General features: G+C 36.7%; 1 protein-coding gene and 1 long non-coding RNA gene across 7 annotated transcripts in view; one reads left to right on the top strand and one right to left on the bottom strand.

Moving 5' to 3' along the window:
• Positions 1–15,503, top strand: part of CNOT4 (CCR4-NOT transcription complex subunit 4) — a 147,399-nt gene that overhangs the window by 112,479 nt on the left and 19,417 nt on the right. For 4 of the 6 annotated variants that reach the window (XM_043589628.1, XM_043589625.1, XM_043589627.1 and 1 more), the window contains exons 9-10: positions 170–419; positions 1,829–2,326. In XM_043589628.1, coding sequence (XP_043445563.1) covers positions 170–419; positions 1,829–2,326 — 748 coding nt within the window. Of the gene's footprint in view, positions 1–169; positions 420–1,828; positions 2,327–7,331; positions 8,337–15,503 lie in introns of those variants that run through there. The other 2 variants (XM_043589630.1, XM_043589629.1) reach the window with 1 other exon arrangement.
• Positions 12,910–14,741, bottom strand: LOC122488328. Its single transcript, XR_006298600.1, has 2 exons — positions 14,133–14,741; positions 12,910–13,897 (listed from the first exon to the last, which is right to left on the bottom strand). It is a non-coding gene; the product is annotated as an uncharacterized LOC122488328 (long non-coding RNA).

Genomic DNA, 15,503 nt, shown 5'->3' with positions numbered 1-15,503 from the left:
CAAAAAAAAATGGATTTTTATTTGAAAATTCATGTTCTCATAAAGTCTTAAGCACCCCAGTTTGAAGACCGTTGTTCTAATATCTTTTGTTGCAAGCCTTTTTAATGATGGCTTATTAAAGTATATAAACTTAATATTGATTATTCTTTTCCCTTCCTATTTTATTTAGATATCTAACAGTGATACGCCTTCACCACCACCTGGTTTATCAAAATCCAATCCTGTCATCCCCATCAGTTCATCCAATCACAGTGCACGGTCTCCTTTTGAAGGGGCAGTAACTGAGTCACAGTCGTTATTCTCAGATAACTTTCGCCATCCCAACCCGATCCCAAGTGGGCTTCCTCCTTTCCCCAGCTCCCCACAGACGTCCAGTGACTGGCCTACAGCACCAGAGCCACAGAGTCTCTTCACATCAGGTATACGACAGAACTGCTGCATGTGAATCATTTTACTTAGACTGGAATGAGACCTCATGGATGTGTTTTTACCCCTGTCCCCGCTCTTGCTTTTTCGTGCAGTTGTAAACATTTAAACTGCGTAGAATAAGATAGCCAGATAGGTAGTTGTATGACCTAGAACTTACTGTGTTAACAGATATCTTCAGAAATGAAGGGTTAGATCATTTTTCTGATAATAAAATGCTTATTCCTCTAGGAATTATTAAGGGCTGACATATTTAATCATATTTGTGTTTACATAGTTAAATGTAAGATTTTTTTTTTTAATCCAGATGACAGAGAGGTATGATAGTTAATATTGAAGGTTATATTTTGGCATTTTTGAGCTATTTTCATTTCTATTCATTGTAAGTTTTATTAATGTGAAGGACACCATAAAGTTAACATTGACAATATAGTACCTATTATGAGTGGAGCAGACAGTTTTAAAAAATAATAAAATTTAAGTAGATACTTTTTCATTAAGTTACGTTATTTTTTCCTAACAGTATATAAAGCATATATTCAAAATTACTTGGACTTTGTCTTTGATAAATATATTTTTAATTTTTTTTTTAACATTTATTTTATTTTTGAGACAGAGGGAGACAGAGCATGAACTGGGGAGGGTCAGAGAAAGAGGGAAACACAGAATCTGAAACAGGCTCCAGGCTCTGAGCTGTCAGCACAGAGCCCGATGCGGGGCTTGAACTCACGGACCGTGAGATCATGACCTGAGCCGAAGTCGGTCGCTTAACCGACTGAGCCACCCAGGCGCCCCGATAAATATATTTTTAAAAGTAAACTTTACTAATTGAATTCTGTTACATCACATTTGTTACCTTATTTCATTTAAATGACTTTCTCCAGGGGCGCCTGGGTGGCTCAGTCGGTTGAGCGTCCGACTTTGCTCAGGTCACGATCTCACGGTCCGTGAGTTCGAGCCCCGCATCAGGCTCTGTGCTGACAGCTCAGAGCCTGGAGCCTGCTTCAGATTCTGTGTCTCCCTCTCTCTCTGGCCCTCCCCCCATTCATGCTCTGTCTCTCTCTGTCTCAAAAATAAATAAATGTTAAATGACTTTCTCCAGGTTTGGATTATGAACAGCTGAAAGTATAATTTGGGTTTCAAGTACTTTGTTTTCTTTGATTAGTAAAATCAGTTTCTGTCATTCAATTTTTTGAAGTTAATAAGAATGGAATCATTGCTAAAAGTATATGAGGATTTTTATAATGTTATAATTTTAACGTGCTAAGAAATCATACAAATTTTGGTTATATTTGCCTTTATTTTGTAATATAACGTGTTTAACTTTCACTAGTGTGGACACTCATTAAGTATGCAAGTAAACTATGTATTTAAAATTCATCACTAATTGTCTTCCCAACAGAAACAATCCCGGTATCGTCCTCCACAGACTGGCAAGCAGCATTTGGCTTTGGTTCTTCTAAACAACCAGAGGATGACTTGGGTTTTGATCCCTTTGACGTCACTCGAAAAGCCTTAGCAGACCTGATTGAAAAGGAACTGTCAGTCCAAGACCAGCCTTCCCTTTCGCCCACGTCTCTTCAGAACTCCTCTTCACACACTACAACCGCCAAAGGTCCGGGCTCTGGATTCCTGCATCCTGCTGCACCGACAAACGCCAACTCTCTCAATAGTACCTTTTCAGTCTTGCCACAGAGGTTCCCTCAATTTCAGCAGCACCGAGCAGTTTATAATTCATTCAGTTTTCCAGGCCAGGCAGCCCGCTATCCTTGGATGGCCTTTCCACGCAATAGCATCATGCACTTGAACCACACAGCAAACCCCACCTCAAATAGTAATTTCTTGGACTTGAATCTCCCGCCACAGCACAACACAGGTCTGGGAGGGATCCCTATAGCAGGTAGGTTCATTTATAGCCTTTGAGAATTTGTGAATATCTCATGCCTTCAGGTTGTTGGGTGGGTAGGGAGAGAATTTTTGAATAACAGAGTACTTACTATTCTTGGAAATTTCTATGGGGAAAAAAAAAGTCCTTATAATCGAAAAAAATTTTAACTGGATGGATGCCTTGTAATATTGAGCTTTATAAGGATGGTGGAGTATTATAACTAGTTATAACTTGGAAGCATTTTATTTAACAGAGTAGTCACCAAACTTCCATATGGAATATAAATGCACAAAGAAAAAGAAAAAAAACGGACTCTGAAATTATGGTGCTATAAAGTTCAACACCATGGTAAAAATTCTGATTATACATTCTAAAAGTAAAATAATGAAAAAAAAATATTTTTTAAGATGGTAATTAGTGAGAGCATGAGGGATAAAGCCATTCTGTAACTACTTTTGGTACTTATTTTGACTGCTAGACACGCGCACACACACACAAACTGTGCTTTATGTTAGTAAAGTACTTAATCTTTGAGAACTCTGATTATTCATGTTTCACAGAGATATGTGTATAAGTATACTTTCTGTGAAAAAGCAATTGCTGAAGGAGAGATATTTTCCCTTTTTGTCTGTCATGTTTTTATTTCTGGGAAAAATATTTGGTTCCTATAAGTGGTACCAGAATACTTCTGGTTTTATACTGCTACCCTTGAAGGTTTCAGAACTTTTGGGTTTTAAGGTCCCATATAACATTTATTAGATCAACTGACTTCTTTGTCTAAAGGAATCCTTCTCATTAATAGGTTTTGGTTTTTTTCAGTTTATTTAATTTGGACTTTAGAGATGACTGGTAAGAGAGAGAGTTTGTTTCTCTCCCGATTCTCTCAAGTAGAATAGAATAGTCCTCACTCTGTTACATAATTAATAAAATACATTTTTATCCCTTGTCATGGCCTTTAAGATACGGCACGGCACAGTGTTATCGTAATAACGTGCTGTTACCGGCAAGTCGTTCGCTCTCTTGTGTCTAGCAAGGTTGATAGGTAAATTTGAAGAGATCCATCAGAGTTCTTTGACTCTGTTCCCTTTGTGACCAACAACATTTCATTTCATTTTCAAGACAAGTAACTGAGTTCAGAGAATATGGTTTGTGGCTTTCGATACAGTGAATCTAACAGTTGATACAGCGAAGTTCACTTACATGAGCATGATAGCACCAATGTAGTGGTTCGTATATCGGTGGAACTCATGATGTTTGTTCATTTGATTATGGCAGTTAGTAGGTAATTCCGAGTGGCATTTTTCAGTCCTCTCCTTCTACATGATATTCACTTGTGAAACACTTAGGTATTCAGTTCCTGATACTGCTTTTTTCCCTTCCATTCAAGACAGCATGTCAGAGCGTAATTTTGTTTCGTTTTGCTTCAACCATTTAGGAACGTGGCATGTAATGACTGGTAGTGTATCTCATAACTGATTATAACATTAAGAGTTAAAGTTAAGTTCCCCGAAATATCCTTAACATTTAAAAATAAAATATTAAATCAATTATAATGAGTATTTGGGATACCGTTTGCCCAACAGAGAAGTAGGCCATATGGGTAATACAAAAGAACTATAAAATATGGATACTATTTCCAGGTATTTTTGCAGTATAGTTGAAGAAATAAAATTAATATTATGTATGAAAGCGGTGACTATATGATACTGGAATATGAGAGACCTCAGTTGAGCCTTTAATTATTGGGGAGGCTTCATTGAAGAAGTAGGAATTGATCTGTACTATGGTATCTTGGATTTGGGTTAGTGGGGAAAAGAGAAAGATCTTTTATACTGATGGGACTCCTTAGTAAAGGCGTAGAGGCAGGAATTCGTATGTAATTTCATTAAGAAGCAATAGAACTGCCTTCAGTAACGGGAGGTGCTTCATGTATTGTATAAATAGAATGGATGAGAACATGGAGAACTCTGACAGCAAGGGTACAGTGTGCACTTGATACAATAGGAAGAAGGGTGCCTTTGTGGGACTCTAGTTCTTAGCTGTCTTCATTGTGTACTTTTCTTTGACTTATTACATGACCATCTTCAGTAAGTTATCTGTTCTTCTGATTTCACAGTTATCATATTGTCCATCAGCACAAAAACAATCTTAACCCAAATATTTCAAACCCGTATATATTATGAAAATGCCACAGTGGGAAGGAATAATTACAGATTTGTGAGTGTAGTTGTCCTCGTGTTAATCATTTGAAATCTTCATCTAAACTAGATATTTATGAAAAAAAAGACAAAAACGTGGCATTACATTATGGTCCTCTTTTTGTGGGTTTTCCTTTTAACATATACTCAACCGTAGAGCATAAAATACTTTTTTTCCCAGAAATTCTAAGAATGAAGTCACCACCTTGTAGGTTCTGAATCATTGTCGTGTTTTGTGGGAGGTTGGGAGAGCTTGTTATTTCAGGTTTTCCGTTTTTGACTCTGCATACTTGTTTGGTATTTAAATGGTGACTGATGATTAAGCTTCTTTATTAGATTATTTTCAAGTCTCTGATGACAAGAGAAATTTTAGTTTTAATGCACCAAAATATTTAAAATTGTTATCAAGAGTTACACAGAATACTCTGACGTCCTATAAATATTTGGCAAATACCTCAGGAAGCTGAATGTGCTAAGCCTCAAAACTGAATAGTTTTATAATTGTAGCCAGATGATCTGGGATTTTCAATACCAATTAGAAATGACAGAAATAAAATTCTGGAAAACTATATACATTTTAACTGTGTAATATGAAGCAAGTTAATACCTAGGCAGTATCTACCTTCCCCACCCCTAGTTGTAACTCATTTGTACTTGAGTTGAACTATTGAAATTAGGTTCAACTTTGTATCCTGCAATGAATATCATGGTGTCTTATCAGGGTATATATTGGTTAAGTGCTTCATAATGGAGAGTACATACTCTTTCTATGATACCTGCCACTTTAAGATATGCTTAGACAGTACTCAACACTGGAAAAGACACGTCTATTTATTTATTCTTTAGATACCTAGAGCAAAACAGGGTCCCTGACCTTTACAAGCACACAGTCAGGTGTCAGTCACCTCTATATCCTACAGATACCATGTCTCTATGTGTTACATATTTGTATTTAAGTGTTTAGTTTTTGTTTCAATTAAATTATTAAAAATTTATGTATCTGAAACCTATCACGGGAAAGACAGTTGCCAGAGGTTTGACAGAAATGCAGCTTCCATTTCTTTTGCCTAAATGAAAACACTTTTTTTTCATTGAAAATTAGTTATTTTCTTAATTAGGCGAAAATTTTTTAGCAGCATTTTCTTGGCTGCACATCCAGTTTGCTAAGCTTAGAAGGACTTTTGAAATAAATATTCTTGGTGGACAACTTTGATTAGTGGGTGGTTAAGTAAGTCCATTTAGATCTTTATTATTGACACTGTGTGCTTTTAAGAAAGGACTTTTCTTGTCCTAAAAAGTGACTTACCTTATTCAACTCCTTCATTTTAGAAATACTAGAGCTATGTTCCAGAAAGGTTAAATAATTTGTTAAAGGTCAAACATTCAATTAGTAGTAGAATTGGGATAAGTACTCAGATCCCACGTTCAAACTGAAATGTTTCACCACTGCAACATAGATGTTCTTCTTCACAAATGAAGATCACTGGCATGTACTTTGAACTTGGCTTTCTTCCCATAGTAATTGATTTATGCTCTCACACACTTGCAGATCCCTTTTCATCAGCAGTATCCATTCATGAGACAATTGGCCCAGCTCAGGGATGTGGCCTGTAGTTACAAAGTAGAATGAAGTTTATCGACTTCATAAAAATTAATCTCTTGCTCAGTCCTTATCAGCAACATGTTCTCACCAACAGCTCTAGTAGTCTAAAATTTCCTTTACACAGCCTCCTTTGCTGTATACTTGGAGTTGATAGAATCTTTGCCAATTTACTGAAAAATAATGAAAGAACCTGCTCTAAAGGCCAGAGGTCTTTTTCTTCATGTCGTCCGTTAAATCTGCCAGTTAAGTATTTCTAAATGTAACTTTGCAGATTTGTTTTTCCAAGAACTCTCTGCCAAGATGTTTTTATCCATAATGCTAAAAATTATTTGGAAAACAATCATAGTAAGTCTCAGTCTGTAAGCATTGTTATTTTAAGATATACTTAGAAAAATATTTGAAACTGTTTAGGATTGGATTTTTTTCATGTTTTTATGCATTCAGTTTTACTTGTGAGAGGACATTTTTCTTTAAATATGATTACTGAATTAGCTATTTTAGCAGTGACTTGATTGAATTTTGAGTCATGTGTGAAACAAAGTCACTTGTACAGTAATTATCAATTATAATTAGGAGAACTGATCTCATTTCATGTATAGTTCTCTGACCTAGAAGTAGTCATCTTTGCTTTCAGTCAATTGGATCATTGTATTACTAGCATTTCACTATTTTCTCATTACTTCAGAAGTGCACATTGAATATTCAGATGCTATATGGTAATTTGCTGAGTTAATATTTGTATCTTTTTATTTCTTTTTTATAAACATAATTTCTGCCTTTAAAACATGGGTTTGTCATTTTTCCTTTTAAAAATCATGTTTTCACATCTGTGAATTTATTTTTAATTTTTTTCACAAAATTCTATTACTGTTAGAGGAGTATCTGAATTTAAAGGGGGTCCAATTGGCTTGGAAAAGAATGGCTTTCCTGGTCTCTTTTTTTTTTTCCTTTTTGTCTATTTATAGTCCTAAATCTATTATATTTGTTCTTATACCTGACATAGTATTAAATTGAAGGGTGTGTTTACAGTGTAACTACTTTCTAGGTACTTGATAAGTTTATATTTTGAAATTCATGTCTTGTTTCACACCCAGATTCCAGCCATTAAGCATGTATTTTATATATGTATCAGTATTCCAAATATTGAAATCATTTTTAAAGGGACTGTTAACAAATCTAGTCACCCATAACTAGACCATGACTGACTTTTCCACAGGGGAAGAAGAGGTGAAGGTTTCGACCATGCCACTGTCAGCCTCTTCCCATTCATTACAACAAGGACAGCAGCCTACAAGTCTCCACACTACTGTGGCCTGACAACAGAACTGAGAGGAGAGGATTAGACTCTGGGGTGCTTGCATGGGCAACCGGATTTTTGCATGATTCCTTTCTGATTTCGCATTTAATGTATACACCCAAAAGAGCCAATATAAACGTTCCTCATGCCTACAACTAGTGTGTTACCTCATAGTTGCTAAAGTATTTCTTCTTTAGGCCTTTAACACTATTTATTAGCATAATAATTTTGGCATTGTTTCTCATGAGTGATACTATTTTTAACTCACACAAATAAACTTGTAGTACTAATTAAGATCCCAGATGAGATTAGCTAGAATTGTTCTTATTTTGGCTCTATTATTGAAATTATGCAAAGATAATGGTAGTTCCTTGTTTTCTGATTTGTGAAAAAAATGGTAATATCCTAATATACTCATGAAAAATTTGAAAATTTAAGAAGATAATGTCTATTGCATTTCTTTGAATACTTGAGAAGAAAGAATACATACAACACAAAACTGGTGGTGTCGCTTAATGCTCAGAAGGATGTTGTCAGCATTTATTTTTAGTTGTATGGATTTATATCCTATATGAATGCATTACGTGTTTAGAAACTGTTTTTGTTGTCTCTCATTTGCACATTTGCACTTTCTTTCTGAATGGTTGTTAATTATATACAGAAGGTTAAAAGATAATTATTGTAGACTAAATGCAATATCTCTTTTCTAATGCACTGCCTAGTATACCAGGAAATGCCTCAGAAACAGAATTTCAACTTAACATTTGATTTATCAGAAACTTGAATTTGGGGTAAACATTGTATGTAAGAAGCAACCATAGTAGTGTGACGTTTTTATGGAACAACTGGTAGTTCTGTGAGATACCTGTTTGAAACTTCGTTGTTTAATAATTGAAATGTGATAATAAAGCTCTATTACAAGTACCTGGCCAGAATGAGACTAAGGTGGAGGAGAAGAGATTGAGGAGCCTCTAAAATTAGGCCATGTGAGTTGTCCTAGGAAATTTTAGTCTCAGAGTATAGTGGCATACTCTGTTAGGACATAATGTGAAGTGATGTTTTCGGATAATACACATTTTTTTGACCTAGTTTGAAAGCTGGTAATGAAGGAAAATAAACAATTAAATTCTGAGTGGTGAACAGAAACTGATTCAGAAAACATGACCGTATTCTGCCTACATGAAGCATCTGGAAAGAAAGGGGAAAGTCCGCTCTCCTCTTGACATTTTCAGAAAACAATTGTGATAAAAGCTATGCCTTTATTTTTTGAAAAGTATTAAAAGAGTAACATGAATACCAAAAAAGGAAGCCTAAGTATTTAAAATAATAATAATTTTAAAACATGTTATTAGGAAGTGATACTTAATATCATGTTGGAGTTTTCAAGGGTACCTCTTCATATAAAGTCTGATTATTTTCTGTTAGGCATAATAAGCAAATTAGATGGTTTTGTCCTCAGGTATAGCAGGTAAACTAAAATCTGTTTTTAGTTAACCTTCGCTTTGGTTAACTGAGCGTGTAGGAACAGCTAATTATCTAGCCATTTAAATTTTTTTTTTTTAATTCTGCATAAATGACAATCTGTAATTTCTATTCAGAAGAGATTTTAGGGCAGCATTACAAGAAATATAGGAAATATAAATAAAATATTGTAGCCTTCTTAGAAGCCTTTTATCATGAGTTAATCATGGTTCCATTTTGCTATAAGAGGTCAAGACATCCACTTACTGTCTCCTGTGATGTTAAGGTTTCTAGGCTTTGTTAACAAACTTGGGCTTCCTGTAATGAAACTTACTAGTACCTAGCTTTCTCCAGCCCTCAGTGCAAGCCTTTCAGTGCCTGGATCTTCTTACAAAGACAAATGGTTCGCTCCCATTTACTTTTACTTCTCTGTGTTGAGAGAGAGATAACACGTGTTAAACAATGCTTCTTTCCTGTGGTCACTTTCTCTCTCCTTTCTCCTTCCTAGCCAGGTCCAAAAAAGTGTCAGGTGGTTTGTCTAGACTTGCTAGGACCCAGAACTCTCTCCGGTTTGCTTCTGTATCCTCTACACTTTGACACACACCATACATCAGGAAAATGCTTCTTGGGCATTTAGGCTTCAGCTTACATATTTTCACATTGAATAGCTGAAGATTATCCTTTAACTTTGTGATTTCAAGACCTTGTAAACCTAGAATAATAAGCCTCACCGTTTTGCTTATTTAATATTCCATATAGTATGTTTCTTTTTTTCAATGAAGTCTTGAAATCGAGTTGTAATGAATTCTGTTAAAGCACGAAGAAATGACAACACAGGAGAAAGTACTGCTTGACATAGCAAGTAAATTGATGAAACCAAATAAATGATGGTAAAGAATGAAAAATTCTAAAAAGCTTCAGATTAATTTTTATTAAATTCCTGCATGATTGTTGTGTCATGCACGAGGGAAGCTTTTTACGCTTTTACATCCTAACTTTTAAAAAATTACTAGTCTGTTTCTTAATTCGGGAGTTTTTAAAGCCAGAGTTCAGAACCCTTTGGATGTACTAGCAAAGTTAGGAATTTGTATGTATGTACAGCTGTCCACTTTTTTCTGGAGGGAAAATCCATAGTTACAGATTTATAAAGGGTTTGGTGACACTTCCTCCCACCCCCCCACCCCCTCCACCCCCCAAAGAAAAGTTAAGAACTGCTAACTTGAAATGGTTTTAGTGCCACTGCAAGAAATAGAGACCTGGAGTGAATGATTTAAGTCATGATGAATGTCAAGTGCCTCTTTTTATTTTCTTAAAGATTCCATTAGAAAATACTTTCTGATTAATACTTTTCCTTTTCATTCTGCTGTTGCATTTTGTTTTTCCAGGTGGTGCTTTTATATATTCTCCTCTTATTTCAACAGAGTATTAATCAAATATCTGAGTGCCTATTCTGTGTAGTGACCTGAGTTAGGTCTTGAGGGATACAAGGTTGAATGAAGCACAGATCCTATCGTCAAGGATAACAGTCTAGTGACAGTTTTATTTCAAATGGTTTCTATAGGGTCAGCTCCTAATATAACAATGAGAACAGCCATAGCAGCCAAGACTCATTTTATTATTCATCGCTCTGACAGTGGCAACAAAGGGTATTAAATATTGATAGCTGAAATTTTTAAATAGATGATAATTTGGAAGGAGTGAAAAAAATCTTACTAGGGAAGACATACATTCGTGATTCTGATTTAAGTATCTTAGTCGTATATGTATGCTCATGTCTCTAACTCTTAGTGTCCTGGGTGTTAAGTAGAGCTTTCTATATATATGTTCTTTTAAAGAAAACACTTGAATGCATTGTGGCTGTGCCCATTTTTACTGCCCTGGCTCCTATTTGTACTGTGTTCCAAGCACCTTCAGGATTGCCAGAGCTCTCTTTTGCTGTGATACAGGTCCATAGGGAGCTACTCCCACAGAGGCATTGCCTCAGAAAGCCAAGAAAAAGGAATGAATTGCAGGTGCATAGAAATCTTAAAATGAAGACCACTCTGTTATATGTGCATACATTAAAAACTGGGGGATGTTTTATCTCGTTGAGTTACAAGGTTTTACATTTTTTTATTTGATCTTGAAGTTTCCCCAAATTTGCTTAATTGGCTTTAAGAGATGGATACCATACAGTTGAAAGCACAATAACTTTTTTGAAAGATTATCTTATCAAGAGATGATAGCCCAAAGCAATGATACCTGTGTCTTTTTCTATAAAATATGGACCGAAACCAGTTATCCAGTGTCAAGTCCTCTACCCTTAGTGCTGTGTCTTGCTTCACTCAGCCTTTGTATCTGAATGAGTACCTACTACATTGTCTCCTTGTGCTGAGTAAATGGCAGTAATATATGCAGGTATTTACACATGAAATGTTTAGTGAACTAACCAAACACCATGCTGATACAAAAGGAGAAATGGGAATTAAAGAAGTTAATGCAAGCTGGCTCAGGGAAAGCCTTCACTAAAAAAGTATGGGGCTTTTTGATTTTGAAGGATGGCTGAAATGTAGATAATGGAAGGGGGAAATACAATAATGGGAACAGATGAACAAAGAACCAGGGACAGAGATTGGAGTGTTCCCTAGGGGTTAGGAGAGAAGGACAGTAGGGAGATGGACTCGTCTGAAGTGTACAGGTCATACGGAGAGGTGGAGTAAGTGCTCAGAGCCTTGAAAACGAGGAAGAATAGTTAATTCAGATGTGGATATGGTCAGTGGTAGAGAACTATAGGTTCTTTGGTAAAGATGGAACTTGATGTAGCATTTTAAGAATATTAATTTGGTAATGTGTTTGCTTGAAATGAAGAAAATGTTCTAGTATGTTATTGCTGGCCAGTGCAAATAAGATGGCCTGGATTAGAACAGTAATAGTATAAGAATGGAGAAGAAATTATGAATTACAAGCCAGAAAACATGAAATCTAAGAAAAGTCCTTCAGGTTTGTCTAGGTCTCTGGTGATCTTTAAAATGTAACTTTCATAAAGGTACAGATGGAAGCCAGATTCCTAGGATTCATGAGGAAGTGTCAAGGATATGGATACAGAAATTATTGATAACTTACTTAAGACATTTGGTAACTAAGGGAAGCAGAAAAATAAGATGTTTATTAGATGGGTGGTAGGTATTAGAATGCATTGCTTTCAGATAAGGTGGATAAATATTCCAAAGCAAAACATAAAGGGCCAATTGAGAGGAAGACTTGGACAGTGCTAAGGAGAAGGTAGGCCAATCCATTAGGATTACGGATTTTGGTAGTGCTGGGAAGAGAGAAGTTCCTGAGATGAGGTTAGGTTATAGGTTTAGCTTTAGAGAGGAGGGCCTTGTTCTCTGTAAGAACAAGCAAAAAATCTAGCAGAGAGTATGCAAGATTAGAGAAAATGAGAATAGAGGAAAGGACTCAGATCAGTAATTATTGAATGCGTGGTGTGTGAGAATGGGAGTGAAGAGCAGAGATGGGATTCTGTAAAGAAAGGCAGTCAAATAAATCTGTAAGAATAAGCCTAGAAGTGCATCAAAGAGAAATTCGAGAATTGCTGAGTAAAGATAAGGATCAAATTTAAAACTTGTAGAGTTCAAATAGGTATGGTCTTGTATGTTTCTCTGGTTGTGCACAAAGCATCAAGGATAGACAAAGCAAATATTGAAAGTTTGGTTAAAAGAAGAAGAAAGGGATACAAAGATATTCAAGAAGACAGCATTGAGGGGTGCCTGGCTGGCTCAGTCGGTAGAATGCAACTCTTGACCTCGGTGTCATGAGTTGAAGCCCCACATTGGGCCTACAGCCTACTTGAAGATTGTAGGTAGGTAGGTAGGTAGGTAGGTAGGTAGGTAGGTAGATAGATAGATAGATAATAAAAGTTTAAAAAGAAAAGAAGACATCATTGAAACACCTAATCTTGTGGTCAAGAAGAAAAAGAACCATTGGTGTGAGGGTGTTGAAGGGAGTTCAGTGACTTTAGATTTTGGTGAGGATAAAGAACAGGCATAGTGTTGTTAAGGGACTGACAGATTAGGAGACTGTGGTCAGTATGATGACCATTCAGTATTGAGCGGTGAGTGCGAACCAAGGAAAGGGTGGTAGATAAATGTCTAACATTCCCCCTTTGGAAAGATGGCTGGCTTTCACAACCCCTGTGATCTCTTATCTACTCACTTTTCTTCCAGTCATTTCTTGAGAGTAAGAATGCAGACTGCATGAGAGAGAACTGAGAAAGCGTGATACCACTTGGTGAATCCTGGGTCAGGTTTTTGTAAGTCAGTGACCTGAAGGAAAACGTCCACAATGGAATAAACGTTTCTTCCTCAGCACAGCAGGGTGTGGAAGCAGATGTAGGGGAAGGCTTGGGAAGAGCCAGGGATGAGACCGGACAGGTATAGGTGAGCCCAGTGAGTGTGAGGGATAGTAGACCTGTTTCATGCTGTGGAAGATTTAGAGGCAGTGGGTGTGGCATGTGATGAGGCAGAGTTGAAGAGCCCATGTTACAAGTGTAAGCTAGTTTCTCCCAAGTGCAAAACTGAAAAGAACCAGCTTTCCACTTACATAGGGAAAGTTTCTCTTCTTACTTGGTGGTACTGGGTCATTCTGCTTTATATAGCAGATTGGAATTAAGTACTATATTTTTGAAGAGTAGCAAAGAAATTCAGAACTTTATCATAGAAGATTATAAAAGCATTTTGACAGTTTGCCCCTCAAGAGAATATGCTATGTGAATAGATAAAATCTGCAAGTTACTGAACTAATCTACTTTTAAGGTTTGTACACTTAGATGTGACCTTTAGGAAAAATTGCTGAAGATAATAATGAAATAGGGATGGAGATAGAGATAAATGACATTTTCCCCTCATTTAATTAATAGCAAATACGCCTAGTTTGGAAGCACTCTTAATTTATTGACATTAAAATATTTTTCATTAAGTCATCACTGGACTTGTTTCATATATGTCAGCTGAAATCTCAACTATGACATGTAAAAGTGGTAATACCTGAGGGCGCCTGGGTGGCGCAGTCGGTTAAGCGTCCGACTTCAGCCAGGTCACGATCTCGCGGTCCGTGAGTTCGAGCCCCGCATCAGGCTCTGGGCTGATGGCTCGGAGCCTGGAGCCTGTTTCCGATTCTGTGTCTCCCTCTCTCTCTCTGCCCCTCCCCTGTTCATGCTCGGTCTCTCTCTGTCCCAAAAATAAATAAAAACGTTGGGAAAAAAAAAAAAAGTGGTAATACCTGAAAGGGCAAATCGTTGCTCAGAAATACTGTTTGTGAAACTGTGCTGATGGATCGAGAAGCCACTGCTGCTTAGATCTTCTTTCTGCCCTGTGATTTGCTGCCACGAGTATTATTCTTAGCAACCATATATTGCTGGATATACCAGGCTTTAATGCCAGTGGAGCTTTTTCCAAAGAATTATCTTGAGAGTTCAGAATTCATAAGGGGAATCTGTTCCATAGTGTTTTAGAGCATCTACCCTGGGTTCGAGTTCCACAGAAATCTAGTCTGTAACTGCTCGTTACCTAGAACTGAAGACAGGCCCAAGCAATCTAACCTACTTGAGAATTGAACTGAAGTACCTGGAAGTTCCACGAAACAGCTGGAAATAGCTGTACTGAAAGAACCAGTTCATTCTCTCCAGGTTCCTTCAGACCATACTTCCTAAGGCAGCCATTGACTTTACTTTGTTCTTAGTCCACTTGACATTTTATGATTATTCGAAGGGTTCCTGGAAGCTCTCTGTAACTGACCCAGGAAAGCACCGTGCTTATAACAGTGGTTTTGCTCCAGCTCGTGTTTGGTACCCAGGCCCACTGTTGTGCTCTTTTAAAAAGCAACACCACAAAAGCTTTTTTCCCCCTCTCCATAAAATTTATAAAGCCTTTAGAGCACCCAGTACCTTTTTTTGTTATATTGAGGTGAAACTCACATAACATACAATGAACTGCTTTGAAGTGTACAATTCAGTGGTCTAGTACTGTTCTTTATCTCCGTGTTAAAATAGCAAAATAATGCACTCCAGCTGTAAGAATTTTGACCATTCCTTGTGGGGCTGCGTGCATCTCATCTAGTAGACTTGGTGTTTTACCCTATGGGCCAAAAGGCAAATATTAAACCTTCAAATACTCCATAACTCTTCACAACAGTATTACCTAAGCTGTAGGTAGAGCAACTTTCATAGACTGCCCTTTCAAAAGGGGGAAGAAGGCAAGGAGCTGTTAGGTAAAAGAGCTTTAGTGTACATGTTTTCCTGAGTAGGTAAAAAGGTTTGAAGCACCTGTCTGAATAGTTTTCAAATGGCAATAATAATCTCTGTGTCTTTGTGACATTTGATTAGTGTTATGTAAGAAAAGGTTTGCTTAGCAAAGGTATACTATAAGTGTAACTCTATGGATGTGAGCTTGAAAGTGTGTGTGTGTGTGTGTGTGTGTGTGTGTGTAGGTTTATACTTAGTAATTTTCATTTCAATCCACTTGGTGAATGTAGCAGAGGAAAAAGTCTCAGGCCATTTTTCTGCTACATTTCGTATTTATTCCTGCTATGTTCTGATTAATTCATGTGTTTGGGATAAATGATGCATGTATAGTCTGTTTCTAAATTTATTTT

This window comes from Prionailurus bengalensis, chromosome A2, assembly GCF_016509475.1.
Source record: "Prionailurus bengalensis isolate Pbe53 chromosome A2, Fcat_Pben_1.1_paternal_pri, whole genome shotgun sequence".
Taxonomy (NCBI): Eukaryota; Metazoa; Chordata; class Mammalia; order Carnivora; family Felidae; genus Prionailurus; species Prionailurus bengalensis.
This window is presented reverse-complemented; position numbering and strand designations above follow the sequence as displayed.